Genomic DNA, 22756 nt, shown 5'->3' with positions numbered 1-22756 from the left:
ACATCGTTTATCTTTAATAATGTGTTATTAGAAAGATCACTCCGGTTTTTAAATTTTGTAATATTCTTAATAATATTTTCTAAGCTTACGGTGCTGCATGACAAGTACACTAGTATTCCTGGATAACTTGCTTGAAAATGAAACCCCAAGGTATTTATATAATGTGACAGTTACAATTGTTTCCTTCGAAAGACCAGTTTTATCCATATTAACATTAAGTTTCCATTTCTCACAGTATATTACTAACTGACTGATCAAATGTGAACCTTCATAGTACTTGAAAACATAACAATATTTGTTGTCGTTTGTACTAGTCCGGACTTATGCCAGTGTTATGGTGCAAACCCACTGAGATACCACACCGCAGTTTAACATGGATCCTCTACTCAGACCTCAGACTTGTTGTATGTCTTTAAGGGTATGTTGTATGGCAGGGTAAAACAAGTACATCTGTTAAAGTCCTGTCGCATTACACAATCAGGGAACTGGGCAAATGCTCTATCCACTGGACCACGGAGGTGTCCTGTGTTCGGCTTCAGGGGAGGGGGTGACTGGAAGAATATATTAATGAGTCGAAAAGTATTATATCTGGTTAGGTCTACAACTACAGGGTACGTTGCATGCTGTTCAAGGTAAATACAAACTGGTTTAGATTTTGATAGTTATTTCGCTGTTTAATGTTTGGATGAAAATGAGAAACGTAAACACAGCCTCAACGTTTTTATGAAAACGAATTAGGTCAACTGTGATTAGTCCAAACATGGAAATATATGGCGGCTGCATGTAATTGTATTTCAAATCAGTTGTGAGTATTTGATGTGTATTTGATACTCTCTGTGTTATACAGTAGACTGAAGATGGTGAACAAGACCACTCTCCTCCAAGCCTTCGCCATTCTGGTGCTTCCGGTGTTTTTGGTGACAGTGATCTTCAACATCCTCGCCGGTCTCCCAGGCACAGGTAAACATGGGGCATCACAACAGGGCATGTGAGCAGGGTGCAGAGTTGCGTCCTAGGCCTGGCGGGATCCGATGTTCATTGGTTCCAATTCCAAATTCGACCTCATCTTGATCTGTGGTCTGTTAGAACTGCAACCGCGGGACAAAAAGTGTGTGGTCTACGAAACTGCTGGGCAAAAGAAAGTATACACCAATATTTGATGGTGGCTAAAGCTGACACAAACAACAAATGGTTATTCGACGATGATGTATATGACAGGGTATTACAGTTTTGTTTCGGACATGTTGGCAGTGTTGCGGCGACTCGATGCCCAGCAGCGTTTGGATAACGTTTATAATTTTTTATCAAATCCAATTTTCAGGTGCTGAATTTTTGTTCCCCGGCCGTTTACTTTTTTGGCTTTTGTCAGTTTTGGATTTTCTTCCACATTAAGATGTCAGTGCCATGCAGTTGTGAAGCACGATCTAGTAGACCTACTTCTGCCTCTTGCTACCTTGTGTTCATATATTCAATATTAGTCTTTTACAAATGGGCCAAACCTTTACAGACATAATGTATGTTATATGATTTACTAGTGATATGTAATTAATTACATCATCAAAGAAACACGTAAATACGTTCCTTATATCACTTTGATTGTAACCAATATACCTCAATTTCAGGTGCTTTCGTGTTTCTGACCACAACTGCCGCAATCTCTGACCGGTTCATCTCACAAATAACCCCCGCCGGCTTCACATTCATCATCTGGGGCCTGATATACGTCTGGCAGCTCGTGTGGATCATCTACGAGCTGACCCTTCTCTGCCGGAAGTCGGCCTCGGGGGAACCCCTCTTTCTGAAACCGATCCTCCTGACGACAGCATTCTTCGGCATCTACATCCTCAGCCTCGTCCTCAATGTGTTCTGGTTGTTCATGTTCGACCGAGAGTTAATAGGACTGGCATTCGTGGTTCTGGCTGGCATCTCAGTCACTCTCTACATCTGCCTCGGCCTGTCCTACCTAGCTATGTACAAGAACAGGTTCATCCTGTCCAATCAAAGTCGGAGGGTAGATATTGTCCTCATCTCTATATTTGTCCACAATGGTCTGGCCCTGTACGCCGCATGGACAACTGTGGCCACCTTCATCAACATGGCCATCGTCATCACCTACCAGTCTCTGCCCCCAATTGACCCGGGTACTGCCTCAACCATTGCTCTCGGCTTCCTGGCTGCTGTCATCATCATCTACGTGGTCGTCGACCTCTCCGTATTTGACAAGTATACCCGCTACACCTTCACGCCCTATCCTGTCGTCATCTGGGCGTTTGTGGGCATCATTGCAAGAGGCTATAATTTGCTTGACGCTAATACTATCTTTATCTTTGTCCTGTTGGCGCTGACTGTGGTGGCTTTCCTTGTGAAGATCGCATTAGCCATCTACAGAGCAATGACACAGCCGCTGTTTCCTCCTCCTGGGTCCGGGCCCGATGAGACCAAGGGAGAAGAGGTGACTCCGGAGGAAGACATGGAGAAGGCGACCACCACTGTGGAGCCCTCGGTCACAACGAATGAGGTTGAACATGAGTAGAGTGAACATGGAACTGATGACTTGAAACCAGTTTTAAGGATTATCCATGACAATTTCTGCTAACTTGACTTCGGCAACATCCAAGTCTCACGATTCAGATGACTAAAATAGTCCCAAGACCAGTCGTGTCGGGTGGTGGTATATATTCGTTTCTCAGTGCAGGTGCCCTTTGATATCACGATAAGATAAGACACTAAGTCTTGATCAAGTGAACACGAACGGGGACGTTCTTTTTGACAGGGTTGCCATCATGAGTGGTGATAGCTCACGTGAATGAACCTCACATTTAGATCTACGCTTTTTCTTTAATATGGCTCTGCATATAGATATTTTAATGTTGATTATATAGTTATATTTGCCACCATCTTGAAAGACATTTTCACTCACTTGCATTTATTAAATATATTATCGTAATATATGATAAATATGAATGCCATTAACAAACATATCGCTATGATAATGGATCGGTATTTTCGAGCAATTTTACACCTTTATTTTGCAGATGAATAATAATGGCCGACGGTGCTGTAGCTCACCTGGTAATTCAGCCTGATATTTTCATTGACAGTTCATTACCATTCTGTTGTTTTAGTGTTGCACAGATTTGCAATGTAATCAAAGTGTCACCAGTGATTCATCAGGAGATTGAAGCTTTTTTTTTTAACGTTGTCTGTGGTCGCCGAAGCACAGGTGGACAGCAGGACATCTGCGTAGACAGTGAGTTGGACAGCAGGACATATTTGTAGACAGTGACTTGGACAGCAGGACATCTTTGTAGACAGCCAGGTGGTCAGTAGGACGTCTTTGTAGACAGTCAGGTGGACAGGCGGACATCTTTGTAGCCAGTCAGACATCTTTGTAGACAGTCAGGTGGTCTGTAGGATATCTTTGTAGACAGCCAGGTGGACAGAAGGATATCTTTGTAGACAGCCATGTGGTCAGTAGGATATCTTTGTAGACGGTCAGGTGGACAGCAGGACATCTTTGTAGACGGTCAGGTAGTCAGAAGGATACCTTTGTAGACAGCCATGTGGTCAGTAGGATATCTTTGTGGACAACCAGGTGGACAGTGGGATATCTTTGTGGACAACCAGGTGGACAGTAGGATATCTTTGTAGACAGCCAGGTGGTCAGAAGGACATATTTGTAGACAGTCAGGTGGACAGAAGGATATCTTTGTAGACAGCCATGTGGTCAGTAGGATATCTTTGTAGACGGTCAGGTGGACAGTAGGATATCTTTGTAGATAGCCAGGTGGACAGTAGGATATCTTTGTAGACAGCCAGGTGGACAGAAGGATATCTTTGTAGACAGCCATGTGGTCAGTAGGATATCTTTGTAGACGGTCAGGTGGACAGCAGGACATCTTTGTAGACGGTCAGGTAGTCAGAAGGATACCTTTGTAGACAGCCAGGTGGTCAGAAGGATATCTTTGTAGACAGCCATGTGGTCAGTAGGATATCTTTGTGGACAACCAGGTGGACAGTGGGATATCTATGTGGACAACCAGGTGGACAGTAGGATATCTTTGTAGACAGCCAGGTGGACAGAAGGATATCTTTGTAGACAGCCATGTGGTCAGTAGGATATCTTTGTAGACGGTCAGGTGGACAGTAGGATATCTTTGTAGACAGCCAGGTGGACAGTAGGATATCTTTGTAGACAGCCAGGTGGACAGAAGGATATCTTTGTAGACAGCCATGTGGTCAGTAGGATATCTTTGTAGACGGTCAGGTGGACAGCAGGACATCTTTGTAGACGGTCAGGTGGTCAGAAGGATACCTTTGTAGACAGCCAGGTGGTCAGAAGGATATCTTTGTAGACAGCCATATGTGGTCAGTAGGATATCTTTGTGGACAACCAGGTGGACAGTGGGATATCTTTGTAGACGGTCAGGTGGTCAGAAGGATATCTTTGTAGACAGCCAGGTGGTCAGAAGGATATCTTTGTAGACAGCCAGGTGGTCAGTGGGATATCTTTGTGGACAACCAGGTGGACAGTAGGATATCTTTGATCTTTGTAGACAGTCAGGTGGACAGCAGGACATCTTTGTAGACAGTCAGGTGGTCAGTAGGACATCTTTGTAGACAGTCAGGTGGTCAGCAGTATATCTTTGTAGACAGTCAGGTGGTCAGCAGGATATCTTTGTAGACAGCCAGGTTGTCGGTAGGATATCTTTGTAGACAGTCAGGTGGTCAGTAGGTCATCTTTGTAGACAGTGAGTTGGACAGCAGGACATATTTGTAGACAGTGATTTGGACAGCAGGACATCTTTGTAGACAGCCAGGTGGTCAGTAGGACATCTTTGTAGACAGTCAGATGGTCAATAGGTCATCTTTGTAGACAGCCAGGTGGTCAGTAGGACATCTTTGTAGACAGTCAGGTGGTCAGTAAGACATCATTGTAGACAGTCAGGTGGTCGGTAGGATATCTTTGTAGACAGTCGAGTGGTCAGTAGGACATCTTTGTTGACAACCAGGTGGACAGTAGGACATCTTTGTAGACAGTCGGGTGGTCAGTAGGACATCTTTGTAGACAGTCGGATGTTCAGTAGGACATCTTTGGAGACAGTCGGGTGGTCAGTAGGACATCTTTGTAGACAGTCGGGTGGTCAGTAGGACATCTTTGTAGACAGTCGGGTGGTAAGTAGGACATCTTTGTAGACAGTCGGATGTTCAGTAGGACATCTTTGGAGACAGTCAGGTGGTCAATAGGACATCTTTGTAAACAGTCATATGACGAGTACACACATGACGGGGGACAAAGTAACCACCCTGAAAATTTGATTCTGTTCCCAAAACCAGTACATTTATAGTTCAGTGTCTGGTTTTTCCCGAACCGTTTTCTGTCTCTACCAAATATCCACCTCCCCATAAATGCCGGACCCCCACCCCGTTCATAGTCTCCGGAATACTACGTAGTCTTGTTCTTGTTTTGAGCGGGAATACATGGCGATACCAGATACATATCGATGTTCTAGGATGTGTCTGAATACTGCTATCAACTTACTAATAACTTCAGCCAGGTGTTTTAATATTTAATTTAGGACCGAGGCTCCACTTTCTTCAACCTGCAGTGACACACCTGAGGGGACCATCTCAAAACCCATGCGATGTTTTAAAGTCGATTCATTTCAACAAGAGATGGTTAGAAACGCCATTAAGACTCTGTATAAACAAAATATCTATGAATCTCTCCGTACTCTAAAAACATATATGGAGACAAATCATTCTTTGACCATTTCAAAATATCAGTTATGGAAATTGCTACACCAATTTGGTTTCCGTTACAAAAAAGTAGGCTCCGACAATAGACATGCATTATGCGAGAGGTCTGATTGTTCGCCTAAGGAACCATTTCTTACGCACAATACGAGAAAAACGTTACGAGGGTTATGAGCCCGTATACTTGGACGAAACGTGGGTAAACGCTTCCCATACCACAGGAACACAATGGTTCCCTAGCTCCTCCTCTGATTTCTGTGCAGGAAATTGCCACTTGGCAAGGGTGAGCGGCTTATTGTGCTCCATGCTGGCTGCAAGAGTCGGGGATTCCTACCAGGCTGTTCGCTAGTCTTCAAGGCAAAATCCAAGGACAACCGAGACTATCATACCGAAATGAACGGAGCGGTATTCCTAGAATGTGTTAAAACTCAACTGCTACCGGTATTGCTCCCCAAGAGTCTGGTTGTCATGGACAATGCTCCATATCATGGCGTTCAGGTACCTAACACAAAAGCCCCAACGTCTAACAGTAGGAAGGGCGATATGACAGACAGACAGACAGATAAATTTATTCGATACTTTAGGCCACCGGCCCATAATACAATGGAAATATACTGTATATATATTTGCATGCTGAATAGATTTAATAATGATTTACCGTTTCCTTTCGATATTCATGACTTGGGAGAGAAATTTACCTAAGCTTTTTTATAATTTGTTCGTTTTCAGCTGACAAAAGTCTTATAAAATTCTCAATAGAGGGAGGGGTAACGAGACGCTTGGGAAAAGAGTTTCTTCTTGCTCTAGAATACTGGTCATAAATCATGAGAACATGGAATTCATCTTCAGCATGGTTATGTCCCTTTGAAAAACAGAAAGTGCATACACGTTCATTATATGGGATGTTGTTGTGACGCCCCAGTTCAACAGCAAGTCTGAAATTATTACACCGGAACATGGCTATAAGTCTACGTTGGTAAGAAGACATAACACAAGTAATATATGATTCCACATTTAGTAATGAATTGAACTGTGAGTAGTAATTGCATTTCGTAGATGATGACAGGGAAAAGTGCCAATATTGATTGAGGCAGTCGTAAAATCTTCGTTTAAAATATGTCATGAAATGTTGAATATTACCAATGTCTTGGTTTAGCCAAACAAAACCAAATCCAAACTGGAATAAAATCATTCTAATGTGTGATACAAGTCAAGTTTTAATCCATATCATCAAATAACCGCCCGTTTAGTACATGGACATCACGTGTGCAACATAATTTTGCTCGTTTGACACCGTAACTGTTGTGTCGAGTGTCATCCTTTGTTTTACGGGGAATATCGAACCCAGCAGTTGGATAGTCATCACTGTTCTCATGGATGAAGTTGAGGTCATCAGCTGGGATATAATCCAGAAATGTACGCATCCTTGCATTGAAATCTCCAGCAAGTAGTGGGTTATGATTGTTATAGATATTTTTGATTGTCTCAATATATCCCTCAAGACGACTTATTGGATCAATGTTAGCCTCATTATTAACAGGGGAGTTTTCAGGCGAGATATAAACACATATTGAAACTGAATCTTTTTTGTAATCCAAAATAACTTCTTTGAAAGTGCAACACAACACAGTCGATAAATGAATGACATATTCGACGAATAAGATTGTTCTTGATTAAATTATCTTTCACCAATACGGTTACACCACTACTGTAACGCCCACGTTGTTTATGTTTAGGTCGACAAAAGTTAAATGATTGAAAACGGACAATAGATCAAGTCATCTTCCTGCTTAACAAACGACTCACAGAAACTAATAATGTCGCATCTACTGCAGAACTGTTTAAAATCACTAAATGAAGAGCTCGCGTGTTTGTACAATCCATCAATATTCCAACTGAGAATACTACAACTTGTGCCTTGGCCTTTTCATCTCCATCTCCATGATATGATAGAATGGTTGACACACAAAGCAATACCGTATCCACAAAAGGCAACGAAACCTGTTCTGTATGATATTATAAAGTCTAATAAAACCTCACCTGTCTTTAAAGATGACGAGTATCTTAAAGAACATGGCCATTCAGTTTTGCGATTGCCGCCCTATCATTGCGATTTAAACCCAATAGAACTAATTTGGGGTACCATTAAATCGGATGTTGCCAGGCAAAATACAACATTCAAACTGTGGGATGTACAGAAACTGGTTCAACAATCAATAGACACCATCACGCAGGAAACGTGGCAAAAGTGTGTTGAGAAAGTTGAGAATGAAATAGAGAGACAATATTGGGATCATAGTGGATTGGACCATGCCACAATCAAGCCAGTGATCATCAGGGTAGACTCGGACAGCGGCGGTAGCGATTCGGACAACAGCGACACCGATTCCGAATGCACTGTCACGGCTTCAGAAACCTGCAACAGTGACTCAGATTGAACACCCAAAACGTCTTTTGAGATGACCCCCATATACGGTGCACATGGTTGTTCATTACCTGGCTGCTCCATGAGCGACTGGTCCTCCCTGGTGTGGGATGGCGATAAATGTCAACAATATGATGATCGTTTGTTGAACAGTTGTTTTATTCGGTTGTCCAAAATTATGAGACAAACCATCAGAGTTGGTCTGTCCAATTCATGTCGCTGTGCACATTTTGGTTTTGTTGCAATTATTGATTTTGAGTTAGTGAGCAATTCATCGGTCTCAGATAGAATCAAACGGACTGTACTTGTTTTTAAACATTATTTGTGTCCCTTAATGTATTCATTCCGGTTGAGATTCAGGGAAGAATTAGTCCCCTCCCTCCCATGCGCGTCACGGGAGGAGGCCGCAACTACAAGAGAGGATCGGCTGGTCAGTTTCGGTGGCTGTTCAAAACGTGTCATCGTACGACCACAAGTCGTTGCTGATGTATTCAGTCACTCACTAATCATAACAGACCCCCGCAAAATAGCTATGACATTGCTGATTGGGGCGAAAAACAACGGTCATACACTTATGTATATGTGAGCTTTTGTGTATTTAGATATGAATGTCCTTTGTAGTTTATATTCGACGTAAGCACTGTTACAACTGATAAACGGCAATGTCTTTGTGGCCTTGAACATAGAGCAGGGATTGCCGAGTGATTGAGGGTGACACATTCGTTGTGCCGAGTTACCTTATTGGCTCGCTGACCGTTCTTCCGAATCCAACATCAGAGATTTTGCAGCTGAATATCAAACCTTACCAGAGACGTAACGTCTATGATCTGCGTTCTTTGAGTTTCGATCTCATAACGTTGAGATGTTGGGATATCTTCTTTTTAAACTCACTGAATCTTAACCTGACACTTCCCCGGCCGCATCATACCAAAATACATTAAAATATAGTACTTGTTACCCTGCCTGGCGCATTAAAGGGCTAAAACAAGGACTGGTCGGCTAGGAATCAGTATACTGTGTCTGAGTGGGGTTTCATGTTAAACTGTAGCATGGTATCTCAGTGGCCTAGCACTTTCAATTCAGCATACTTCCGGTATAGCGCGCGCACGCACACAGGCACAGAGGCACACATCGCTATATAAGTGCAATGATATTGGACGCAACGTTAAACCCCATTTTTCCTCACGAAACGTTCAATGAAGAAAAGACTCAGAATATTATGAGTTAAGATTTTAATCAAATAAGTTATATTTATATATACAGATTAGAGCATCATTGCTTTTCAAAGTTAAATATAAATAATAACACGCTTCTATTACAAAATACAATACAATATGTAAAAATGTCGAGAAATAAATCAAACAAGAAAATCAATTCTTGATCATGAGTTGAACACCTGGGAGATAGTCACACTTCAAATCATTGACTGCATTGCATATTACGCACATCTAAATATGTACCATGTATATGTTATTGTGTTGTCAGGCTTGTTCTGATAACAGAACATGCTTCAAAGAAGGGCGATAACTCGTGTTGTTGAGATTTGTATTTGACACGTTACTCGTTAATAGGGACAAATGCGAAACGAATCCGATCTTGTGAACAATGTGTTCACAACACTGGGAATATGATATAAATGCGACTTTGGCAATTCGCCAGCATAAAAATGTTTAAATACATCGTCTCCAGCTTATGAGTGTTTTCTTGTTTAACGCTGCACTCAACAATAGTCCAGTTATGTGACGGCGGTCTGTTAATAATCGAGTCTGGAACAGACAATCCAGTGATTACATTCATGACCATCGATCTACTGGATACGTGGCATGCATCCTCCAAGTAAGACAGCCTGACCACCCAATCCCGATAGTCGACCCTTAGGACAAGCATGGGTTGCTGAACACCAATACTGATACTGATCTTCACGGGTTTCACCAGTTTATGAAACGTGTTGATGACGTCAGGCCATGCCGACAGTGTCCTGCTTCTCCGGCATGGTAATGTTCGTGGATGAGGTAAACACAGGTTTGGACTTGCTTCTGATGATGACGAAGACTATCTTGGCAATGAGAGCTAACACGCCTATCACTATGAGTACAATGGTGAAGATAGAGTTCCCGCGAGCAGCGTCAAAGTTCTTGGCCAGGCTGCCTGAGAGAGCCCACACGATGACGCCATAAGGCGTGATGGTATACCGACTGTATCTGTCGAATAGGAAGAGGTCGGTGATGACGAAGAGGAACAAGGCGGCGGTGATGAAGCCGAGGGAGATGGAGGACGCGGTGCTCTGGTCGATGGCGGGGTTAGCTCTGTAGGCAATCACAAAGCCCATGTTGAGGAAGGAAGCAATGGTGGTCCAAGCCGCATAGATTCCAAGCCCGTTGTGGACGAATGCACGCACTAAAGTGTCCTCAATCTTAAGATTGAGTTTAGCCAGGACCTCCATGTTGTTATCCAGGGAGGTGTAGGAGATCCACAGGCAGATGTACAGGGTGAAGGCAATGGCGAACAGGAAGCTGAAAGCCAGCTCGATGAGTTGGCGGTCAAACAGCAGGAGCCAGCTGATGTTGAGGAACATGTTCAGGATGTACATTCCGAAGAAGGCGGGGGGCAGAAGAACGGGGTTGAGGTAGAGAGGTCCTTCTGGACTCTTCCTGCAGATGCGGACCAATGAGTAGACAATCCAGACAGCCTGCCAGGCATAGATGAGGCCCCATATGCTGAAGGTCCAGCCGGCGGGAGTGATCTCGATGTAGAATACGTCCGAGATGTCCCCTGTGGAATTTAGGAAGACGCCTGCAAGAAACACAAAGTAAAAACATCCACAGCTTGATTAATGAGTCTTATATTCAAAATAACAACCCATAACGGGTTCGCACAGGAGTGCACTGAGCACAATTCAAACAAATACTGATCTTGTTACTTTAACGCTTTATCCGAAAGATTAACTACTTCAAATAGCCACATCAGATGAGATGATCATTGGACGCTTTTTACGTCTCAGTCGGATGACTAATATCTGATGGCAACGAAATTAACAGAAATCCATGATGCGAGGCTTCAACACGCAGCCACATCACCCGTCTGTGGCATCAGCACAATATAAGACCCACTTAGGAGCGATAGAGAGTGAAAGATTAAAGACAAAAATTAGAGACAAATCTTAAAGAGTCGCACATCACTATATTTTCATAATACGTGATATATGTTCGCCCTGTAAAGGTGAGTTGATTTTAACGGCGCTTTGAACAGTTTTCCAGTCATATCATGACGTTTCAGCAATGTAGTGGTGGGGGTGGTGGGGGTGGTGGGGGTGGGGGAAGCCCGTAGTGATGCAGGTCTAACATTAAACATACCACTTACATAGTAAAATAAACATGGACATACTACCACATTTATTGGTGTAAACACAGAAATACAAATTTTGCTCAACTGCTATTTGACATTTCAACATTTCAAGAAATTATAACTTTCCACATTATTTCTTCAATGGTCACTGAAGCGGACGTAGAATATCTTTATAATGTTCTTGTCAGAAGTAATAGCCTACTCTCCTCATCAGCGTTATTATACAACACATTTCACGTTAAATCAAAAGATAAACACACTCAAACAAATTTACCAAATGCATATATTTCTCATGGAAATTTCCCCTAATCCCAATAGTCCAAAATTATCACCACCAAAGACTCATGCTTGTCTACAGCACATAGGAAAGACATACCATGCGCCCACAGTCGTCACTGACCTACCTATGCTAGTATCTGACGCCAGTCCGTTGAAGGCGGCGGTGAGTATGAAGGCGAGGAGAGCCCCTACATTGAGGGCCTGCAACAACATTGGCGGGACCGACTTCATCATGGGCGATCACAACCACACCTGAAACACAACACCTTCTGATTATGTATAGCTTTATCATACAATTTGCTGCAACATTAGCCAAATGATCGGTCCATCTAGCTAGTGAAATCCCGTACACCTATCTGTCTACATCCATGTATATCCTTGGGTACAATGTGTGAAGCCCATTTCTGGTGTTCCCCGCTGGGATATTGTGGAAATATTGCTTAAAGCGGCGTAAAACCATACTCCCTCACTCCGATGTATATCCTGGGATGTATCTGTATAGCATATTTGGAGTAAGAGGTCAATTATACTAAATGAGGTAACTATAGTAACGAATAGATCAGTAAACAAACATTTAGTCCCAGAATTAAGGTGATCTTATTTAAAAATATATATGTACAAAATCCAAACTATAATCAAAATGGAGCCGGGGACAATGGTTAATTTCAGGGGTGAGGCAGTCAAGACTTGCCAAATTTGTTTTTAATTTATTCTCTGGGAAACACAAGGACTGACAGGTTAGTATATGAATTTGTCTAGTCTAGAATGGGTTAAACAGTTAAATAACAGTAATATTGAAAACGAATTATAGCATGACTATGGTATCGCGGTATCGGTACATTTCGTAATCCACATCACCTGTCGATTGTTTTCTTATGTAATTCTGAGCAGGATACTTCTTCACTTGACTCGTTGCGGTATGACTCGGCTCCTCGTAAGTATACACGTTAACATTTTTATGATAGTTTCTGGAATGTTTTGAAGTGGAACAAAGAAAAATAAACATTTTGAGTACGACATTCTATGAAGATTTAACACACGCATTTTAACTATATGCTGAATACTAATCGAGTTTTCTAAAATTGATATTACAAGGGGCGAGTTTTTGTGTTTCATTTATTACTTACCGCTTATAACCTTTTAAAACTTCATTTGATGGAACTGTGGGAGTCCCCGTCTTAACTAGGTCAAGCGGATGACAGTATGTATCCATAGTGTGTGACACACGGCATACTCCATTTGAGTTTATCAGAATAAAACGTCTTCAATTACTACTGTACAACGGAAAAAGAGACCAGCTGGATCGGATGGACATGCTCGCTGACTTGGTTGATGCATGTCATCGTATCCCATTTGCGTGGATCTATGCTAGTGTTGTCAGTCTCTAGATTGTCTGGTCCAGACTCGATTATTAACAGACCATCGTAAACGTGACCATTGTAAACATCAAACATACAAACCTAACAACGGCCTACACACCTTTAGATTTCCGCCCCGAAACGTCACAATACACTATGACGTAAATTGTTACAGTTTGTTGAAAGATACATAGGCGAACAATGCCATGTGACGTCAGCCTGCGTGGAGTCATCGAGTGTGCGTGCATAACGGTCTTATCTGTCATCTCTACACGTATAACATCGATGTTGAGAGTTTTCTATATTTGTTAACCTAGTTCCGGTGGTACATATACACGCGCTTTGGGATTAAACAATGTGTAAAACCAGCTTATTGTTATTTAGGTATCCCCTGTATAATGGGACACTTCCGGTGAAAACTACGACTTTTGCCGATGTTTCCAACATCGGCAATGTTGGGGTGATGTAATACCGAGTAAGAATTACGCCCCTTATTGTAAACAATCATGGCGACTGGCAGACAGCTGTGGTCGATTCAAAAAGGTGAAAGACCGGTAATCACACCAAAATATTAAAATCAAACGTGCTCATCCACCACAACTACCCAGCTTGCCATGTTTACTTTGGTGATCCTTGCAAGGACGACGACTGTCCTCTTTTTCGAAACACCAAACTCGGCAAATACGCAAGCAGAGATGGAAGGAAGAGCGAAGGATGGTCGAGCTCGGGGAACTTCTCTCCAATCTCGTCGCTTGCAAATTGGGCCCTATTCCATTAACGTATGGGAATATTGTCGGCGAGATGAGGAAAGGACTTAGCGGCTGTTTGTGCGTGAAATGTCAGACAATGTGGGCAAATAAACATGGTTCCATACGGGAAGACGCACAGGGAGAAGAAGGGGAAGTCAGGGATGCCATGTTTTGTTATCAACACAAAGCTTGGAACAGGTAAATTTTTATTTTTGTTTTACATTTAATTGACCAATAAAATGCTCTCAAAGTTTTGGCATTCCGATGATGTAAAGCACAAATATTGTCCTGTTTTCGATCATATATTTCAGCGTCATGCCTTTCTTATTGTTCATGTCACGATATCATGTTTTATTAATGTCTTATGTTGTCTTGTTTTTTCAACAAAAGGTAAGTAAGTATAGTAAGGCTTTTTTCCAGTATGCTTCAACATGGGAAAAGGGTCAGACATTGCACGCTTGTGACAGTTGTCCTTGTGTCTAGGGGGTGGGGGTGAAATTTAAGTCAGTATTGCTCCCAGACAGCTATGCCCGATTTATAAAAAGTATTGATTAAACTTAGAATTTTTACTGCCAACTATATGAACAGGCACACATCCCTCCCTCATTCCTAAAAATAATATTAGATACATTCTTATAATTATCATGATTATATTGTGGCTAATATCTATTTACAGCTATGATCGATAGCGTTGGGGGACCAGACAGGATGAATAATCTCCTTTCAACATTAAATATCAAACCAGAGAAGTTTAAAAAGCATGGAACGGAGGGATGGAGGCTATGTTGAAGCTGTTGCCAAAGAGTCGACTCAACAGGCTGCAAATGATTCATTTAGAATGGAGATGGAGTAAGTTCTATACAATGTCATAACAATGTTTGTTTATGAAACTAGTCATTTGTGTTCAAACCAATTGTTAATAACACAATGATACAATAGACATGGTGGATACTCTGAATCAAATGAATTCATTGTTTAATGACGACCGTGTGTGTAGATACTGGAAATCGTCAAATATAAACAAAGAATATCATCTTGTATAGGTGTCGGATATTCAAAAAAAAAAAAATTGAATTTGGAATTCCTGTTTCTCATTGTTGCTCCTGGTCTGGCTTTAACCCATCAGGTTTATTTCTCTACCAGATGCACCTCCTGAAATTAGGTTTATTCTTTTCTATATATTTTTAGTATGTACATGTATAGCTTGTGTTGAATAGTGGGAGATATGTTCAGATGGAAATAAGATTATTTTGAAAATATTCCATTGTACAATGTATATGCAACTATTGTATATCATTTAGAAACAACAAGACACTTTTCCATAGGTTAAATATTTCTGTGGGACATGGAAGATCAATCCATCAGATGGGACTGTAGAATAAGTTGTTCCATGACTGAAATTGTTTCAGCACATAAAAGAACCAATATTAATTCGGGTATAATACATGAAAACAATTTGGATTTCAATTTTTCATTTTTCAGATGATTGATGTCATCCCATTCCTCTACTGTACCAGTAGCTGATGCTAGTTCTGATGATGAAAGTGGACATTCTGACCAGACTCCTTAAGCATCTAACATTGAAAGTCTACCAGTCTCATCTTCAAACAGGTGAGAATTTTGAAAAAATTCAACTAATAGTTTTATTTGATCATGTAGCCAAGTGCATGATTGAGAGTTTAACCAACTAGGCAATCAATCAAAAAGTTGCCAGTTCGAATCCTAGCAAACCCACTTGATGATGCTTGTTGTGTCCTAAGACAAGTCACTTTATCTGCATTGTCTCAGCCCAGCCCAGCCCAGCCCGTTGTATATAGCCATCAACTTAGACTGCAGGTTTACCTGCAATGGTGCAATGGTGCACTGGTGTAACGTCCAAGCGGGAGGACCTTATCCCATTAGCACCATGGAAACCAGGTATAATCACCAAAACATGGGGCACATGCAAGTGGTGGTGGATGAGGAATAGACCTAGACTACCAATCCGAAAGTACAGATGTATCCTAAATCACTTCGGTAGTGCTCGGTTAATGAAATGTACTTCCAAAAGTACCAATCTCAACAGGTTACTGGTATAGTGGTATACTAGACAAAAGAAGTTAAGGATCACCCAATTCTTTTCTATTACTATAGTTAATCTCTCATGCCATTACAGATTAACTATAGTAATTTGAAAGAATCTGCTGATCCGTAACTTCTTTTGAGTAGTATACAATGACGGTCAATAGGAAACAAGTTCAGCCTGAAACTGTTCAGTTTGCAGTTGACAAGTTTTGTAAATGGCTCAGTGGGTTTCCCAATGTATTCCTTGTGGCACATAATGGAAGAAGATTTGATGTTCCTGTATTTTCATCTGCATTGCTAAACATCCAGTGTGAAGCACAATTTTTCAACTGTATCAGGTCTTATTGATAGCCTACCTGTCTTCAAGGCCGTTCCTGGACAATCATCATACAAGCAAGAAAATCTAGCCAAGACCTTTTTGCACTCATCATATGAAGCACACAATGCCATAGAAGATGTAAAGGTCCTTGGTAAGCTTGAATCTCATACAAAGATGAAAATTCAGGAACTTGCTAGGTTTAGTTTCCCACCATCAGCAGTCCACAATCTACTTCTCTTCAACAAAGAAAAGGCCAAACACATCAAAACACTCCATTCTCTCTTAGCCGAAGGGGTCATGAAAATGTCAATTGCCGAGAAAATTGCCAGATCAGGACTGAATCTTGGTCACCTGCGCAAAAATTTTCAGCGTGATAGAGAAGATGGTCTTGGCAATACAGATGTAAAGAAAACCCTTGCGGATGTCATTCCGAAATTAGTCCTCTTTCTCAACAAGGACTATACCAAGCTTACAATCTGGTTGTGTGTAAGGGATGGTTTGGTGACATGCATTTGATACATGTATTGTTCTCATTATAGTACACATATTCATTTTTATCCCCTCTGCATATAATGCGGTTGGATATTGTCATCTGATCTGTCTGTCCATCCATATTTTCGGAGCATACTTGAAGACTGTGAGATATGTTTTATTCGAATTTGGTTCAAGTATTAACAAGGGGATTAAGTGCTGCCTTTTGCTATTTAGGGAATAATTATTTTAAAAAATTTTTTGTTCCTGTTTTCACGTTTTTTTACTTTGACTCTGTTTAGCATGGTTTATGGTGGTTTGTTTGTGCAGCCCATATCTCTAAAACTAATAGGTAAAAAACTAGGCTTAAAACTGTGCACACACAAAGACCAGGTTGTCAACAGGTGCCTTTTTCTAATAAACCTTTTTTATTTTTTTATATATTTTTTGTTTCCATGGCAACAAGTTTGATTTTGACTCATAGTGGTGTGTACCTGACACAGAAATACAAAGTTCCGAATCCCAATTCCATCTTATTGTTTTGATAGCACAATAACTACTCTTTTATACGGACAGACACATTAAATGGAAACAGATGATTTGTTCTTTCAAATTTGTCATCTTCTGATGGTTATGTTAGTCAGAAATTGTTTCTGTGCAGGTCTGACTGATAAACTTGATGTTGATGTATATGTGAAAATAGAAATGCTTGACGACATGCTTTTGTTGTCTCTGGGTGCAGATGTTCATGACCAAAAAAAGGTGATTATGATACTTGGGAATACATGATACTGTCTCTTTGAATTTTAGAGAAACACCTTATGTATATATATGTACTAGACACATACGCTCTTCTGCTCCCAATTTGTACATTGTAAATTGTGTATTCATGAGTACTGTATTGCATGCTTTCAGTGTATATGGTCACGTAATATAGATAATGTGTTGTAAAGAGTGTATTTGTCTATCTATCATCTTCACTTTCAAATCTGTTAGTAATACAGAAATGTATTTATTCATTCATATCTTTATTAGAGATGACTCATTGTTACTGGTAAAAGTACATCATGTTTTGGTAAGAGTCAAAATACATGACCAGGGTTTTTTATGAAAGTACATATCATTCACACACATCCATACACACATTCACACTCACTAGAAGCTTTAGTACTTATGAAGACAGAATGCAGGATATATATTTAGTAACGTTTTGGAATAGCAAATGTTTATATTTTCAAAAGGTTTTCATAAGGAGCCCATTCCGTATAGAATTCAGTCTGTTTGGCTTTATTAAAGTGTCTATATTTTTCTATTTGGTAATAATATTTAACCTCATTTTGGAAATGTGTAATGGTTGGTTGGTTATTTTTCATCTATAAATGTGAAATTTGGCCAATAAGAGTATCAGATAAAAAATATCATCGGTATGGAAATGTTTTGAAAAGCCAAAAAGAATTAGGTCTGAAGTAAGATTTATCTTGCCAGTATGTGGACACTTGGATTCAATCCATTGTGAAAATCTTTTCCAGAAGTTTTTGCTTAGCCTACAGTCCCAAAACAGATGTTGGATAGATTCTGGCTCGGCATTACAGAAAGTGCATAGACAGTTGTCAACAATATGCATCTTGAGTAGATAAGTATTAACAGGTAGAATTCTGTGGAGCAATCTAAGCTGAAAGCATCTAAGTTTAGGGCCTGGAGTAGTTTTGTGTGCTCTGATAAATAAGCTAGGCCAGTTCATATCCATTAAAAGTTCCTCTTCCCACTTGTCAATAACTTTTAAGCTTTCATCGGTTTGACTTATTACATAGTAGTATTTCTTTGAGCCTTTTTTACATGAAAAGAGATTGGCAATAGATATATTTGTATTGTTTGTTGTTTCCAGATGCAGGTCTTTATTAATGCCTAATTGTATCCTGTATGTATTTACTGATCTTGTAATACCATAAAATTCAAGAAAATTTATATTGAAGTATTTCTTACAGAATTGTTGCAATGTCATAAAATTTCCATCATTGCTTAGCAAGCAATGTATGCTGTGTATGTTATTGAGATGAAAGGTTTTGTTATCTAATGATTTGCCATTTATAATAATATTTTTATTGTATAGCAGAGGTTCCCTCAGGAACTCTTCATAATTATTGGGTTTTATTTTATTGCTATATTTAGAAAAGGCAGTAAAACAATCTTTCCAAAATTGTTTTTTTTTTTTTTAGCAAGCTTAAGTGGAAAATCACTTCCCATAAATAGTAAATCAGGAAATTCAGGAGTAGTATTAGTCATTAAAATTTTCCATTTCTTTTCCAAATCAACATTTAGTAACCTTTTTTATCCAGATTATTTTCAAAGCATCAACATATGCAAAAATATTTATCATACCAAGTCCTCCAAGGGAAATAGGTTTACAAGCAACTGTTCTCTTTATTTTGTCTGGTTTATTATCCCATAAAAACTTGAAAAGAATAGTATTTATCTTTCTAAGGAATTCATCTGGGGGACTAGGAAGGGTAAGGAAAAGGAAATTAAGTTTTGAAATGAGCATTGATTTGATAATTGTAATTTTGCCTAATGGGGTTATAATTCTTTTCATCCATCTCTTGGTGGTTTGTTCAATTTCAAAGATTTTGCTTTCAAAGTTAAGTTTAATCATTTTATCTCGATTAGTAGAAAAAACTCGTTGACATGTACATGGGTTTGACATTTCAATTGTGTAATTTTCCAAAATAATCCCCACAACTTCACATTCTTGAGTAGTATTGTCATTATCGTAAAGGACAATTTTTCACAAGTTGAGAATACAGGGGGAAAATCCAAGTGCTTTGTGAGAGATTTTCTTTATTTGAAGTAAATAATATGTAATTCTCACATGTATTATTCATTTAATCTTTATCTTCATTCCATGCTGCAATATTATAACATTTCCGGGGTGAAATGACACACGAGACTTGGTGTGTTTTTTTATGTGAACTGCTGCAAACACACGGGGGGGGGGGGGGGGTTATTAGGATTGGGGTCATAATACTAATAAATAATGGTAAATTGTTTTTCTTATGTCTTGTTTTTATTTTATAGTCACTTCAGACGTTTTTAGAGAAGTGTTTTCATATCTCTGTGTCTTGTTTGTACTTCCAGAGCAATAACAACACTGTCTCAATTGAAGATAGACATGGAAAAAACAAGCATTTCTAAAGTCTAAATACAAGTTCACATGTTGAATGCCTCAATAAACTACTTCTGCATTGAATTTACTGCTTATATTTATAAACTTACATGGTTTCCCTGCTGTTTAATGAAACAGATTAACTGAAAGGTAAATACTGATAAAACTTTAGAATTAAATCCAGGGAAGGATGTAGATGATATAATAAAAGAAAGTGTTTCATGATATTCAACACTGCCCATTATACAGGGAATACCTGAACAGAGGTATTTCGGCGACAGAGTAATAATGTATGTTATTACATCCTACTTTTATTGACTGATTTAAACCAACTTGTATTTAAGTCAAGTATTATAAGCAAGAACGCTTTATAAAATTTATAAATGAAAACAACTATTTAATTCATGAACAGTATACTGGCGTACCATGTATATTACAATGTATGTAGGATATTGTGGCTGAACGTTACTTTTAAATTACATGTCCATTCTATTTTGGGCATATACCTAGCTTATGTAACCTGAGACATAAATAAACTATTTATCTGTCAGTATTTACCTGCTATACACGTGTCTATCAGGGTGTGAACACCATTACTGACTGGGTGTGAACAACATCACTGACGCGATGCATCCAGTGTATGCAGTGAAGTGTGTCGTTACCGCCCTGATCTCAGCATACTGACGCTTACCTTGTAAACAAAGTCGTTATCAGTGTAGTGATTTTATCATTGCTACCAACATGCATCGGAGTGATTTTATGTATCTTATTTTGCAACCAAACCTAAGTGAAGTAATCAGCTTGACTGACAAGACATCGGAATCCTAATGACTTAAAAGAACTTCTTTGATGGGCATTTAGAAGTTGGAGTACTAAGTAAGGATAAGAATTTGTGTGTTGCTTGATAACGGTGTTAGAACCTACACCGAAACGTCGCTCTCAATTGTAATAAAGAAGTTGTTCATCCATAAATTCTTATCCTGACTTAAAAGAAGAAATTACAACACATCTGCTTTCTCAGACATCATTCCGCATAGTCACATATACTGGAAAACCATCTATTAACTAATATCGGTAGTGGTAATTAATCACATCAGGTGATTGTTGGGGGCAGTAACAATGAACTTTTTTGGCCACATTATTAAACGAATAAACTCAATATTAAATTGGTCGCTTTACATTATCCCTCTGAAGTAGCGCCGAAATACTCTACTCACCTTTCACACTAATCAACGTTGTACATGCAGCAGTGTTGATACAATTGTGGCGACTTGTGGCGTCCTGCGTTCTTAAAGTCAGCGCTTACACAACGCTCCTAAACTCTGAACCTCCGTCGGTGCATGTACTCGAGCACGAGATGCAACGTGACTTCGTGTGTGATCCGCACTGTTGAACAAGCCCACCCCTAGTTCAGTCACAGCCAATTCGGGAAGAATTCAGCTTCTATGGGCTGCGTTTGGGTGAGCTGTTCGCGTGTCACTAACATACATAGTAAATAAGACAAAATTGTTATGGATGAGCAACTTCTTTATTACACCAGGTACATTTTATATATTTATATATACATCTGAAGAAGTCTTTTGTGATGTAAATGAAAATAAAATATTAAACAAAATATCAGGTACATGCATTTTCCTCGGTATTTGTGTGTGTGTGTGTGTGTGTGTGTGTGTGTGTTCGTCATTGTTCGTCTCTTATATATGGTAGTCCATGCTAAAATGATGGATGTTCATGGATGACACTGTGCTAAATGCCTGCCACCATTATCCTTCTATTGATCAGTGAAGTACAAATTATTATTATTACTGTTTACACGGCAGTATTAACTGAACCAAATTCACTAACCATAAGTTTCATCAGACGTCTTTGAATCTCACTTCATGTTTTGTCCGACATGAACAGACACTAGCACACCAAACAAGAATATGCACCATTAATTCAATACTTACACGTCATTATTATTGAAAGAGGGTGTTTTGTTATCACTAGGCGTCGTCGCTTGCCCTGTTCTTGCGTTGTTCTGTGTGTGTGTGCAGATCTCCCAAACGCACCAGGTTACGCCCACTGCCCGGGCCAGCAACAGTCTTGATGTTGTATTTACTTTGGAGAAACGGGGTCACGACATCAGGTCACGTGGTGATATAAGGACATGTGTCCTCACACGTGTAGAATAAACACAGTTTCAAGACCTATGAGACTGAAAGGAAAAATATTCATGCCAGTAATCAGGGTATCATAAATTCAAATATAAGTGTGTCTTGATGGCTAATGTAACACAACGTTCTCGTGTCTGTACATTTCTTAATAGTATGTGTCCAAAAATTGAAGTAATACTATTTATATTAACGTCAGAAAACATTTGTCTTGTGCCCGTCTCGATTCAAGGAACGATTGACGCGTTTGACTCCCTGAACGTCTCCATTGTTACAAGGTTAATACAGCTTATATAACATCGTCACACGTGTACGTCACATGACTTTTGCTAAAACTTTATAGGATCAGGATTATAACATTTAAGGCCTCAATAAAGCTTTCAAAACGTTTAATGGAAGTGATGTAAAGGGCATTTCCAAATTTGACTCAATTGTGACGAAAATGATGTCCGATGCATTTCTTTATTTTGTCTTGATTTTCAAGTGTTTGTGACGGGTGCCACCGTTTGGGCAGGATATGCTCACCTTGTCGCGAACACCTGGTTTACAGCTAAACCGAAAATCGTCAAATTAAATACCTATTTACATGTATTTGTATGTTGTGTTTTAACAAAGCTTATCTTTACATATTCACTTGGGACAAGAGTTTTACACATTATACTGCACGTGCTTTCAA

The 22756-nt window shown here is 39.8% G+C and overlaps 2 protein-coding genes and 1 long non-coding RNA gene across 5 annotated transcripts; 2 read left to right on the top strand and 1 right to left on the bottom strand.

The window, feature by feature from the left end:
- The first annotated feature begins 851 nt into the window (after window positions 1–851).
- On the top strand, window positions 852–7377 carry LOC124126489. Its single transcript, XM_046489933.2, has 2 exons — window positions 852–960; window positions 1623–7377. Exons 1-2 carry the CDS (start codon window positions 858–860, stop codon window positions 2531–2533), a joined length of 1014 nt encoding a protein of 337 aa, XP_046345889.2. The 5' UTR covers window positions 852–857; the 3' UTR covers window positions 2534–7377.
- Window positions 7378–9399: 2022 nt separating this feature from the next.
- Window positions 9400–21346, bottom strand: LOC124128680. 2 transcript variants are annotated; one of them, XM_046492116.2, is made up of 3 exons: window positions 21145–21346; window positions 11932–12058; window positions 9400–10975 (listed from the first exon to the last, which is right to left on the bottom strand). In XM_046492116.2, the coding sequence occupies exons 2-3, from the start codon at window positions 12038–12040 to the stop codon at window positions 10140–10142; spliced, it is 945 nt and encodes a 314-aa protein (XP_046348072.1). In that variant the 5' UTR covers window positions 12041–12058; window positions 21145–21346; the 3' UTR covers window positions 9400–10139. The 2 variants fall into 2 exon arrangements, with proteins under 2 accessions (XP_046348072.1, XP_046348073.1); XM_046492117.2 differs by lacking the exon at window positions 21145–21346 and adding an exon at window positions 12934–13311.
- Window positions 13577–16419, top strand: LOC125371784. Of its 2 annotated transcripts, XR_007217772.1 has the most exons (4): window positions 13577–14111; window positions 14590–14762; window positions 15396–15524; window positions 16316–16419. It is a non-coding gene; the product is annotated as an uncharacterized LOC125371784 (long non-coding RNA). The 2 variants fall into 2 exon arrangements; XR_007217771.1 differs by lacking the exon at window positions 16316–16419 and having other exon boundaries at window positions 15396–15768.
- Window positions 21347–22756: the final 1410 nt, after the last annotated feature.

This window comes from Haliotis rufescens, unplaced genomic scaffold (genome assembly GCF_023055435.1).
Source record: "Haliotis rufescens isolate VD_foot unplaced genomic scaffold, xgHalRufe1.0.p SCAF_31, whole genome shotgun sequence".
In the NCBI taxonomy this organism is placed as follows: Eukaryota; Metazoa; Mollusca; class Gastropoda; order Lepetellida; family Haliotidae; genus Haliotis; species Haliotis rufescens.
Note: the sequence above shows the minus strand (reverse complement) of the source record. Positions and strands in the feature narration are given on the sequence as shown.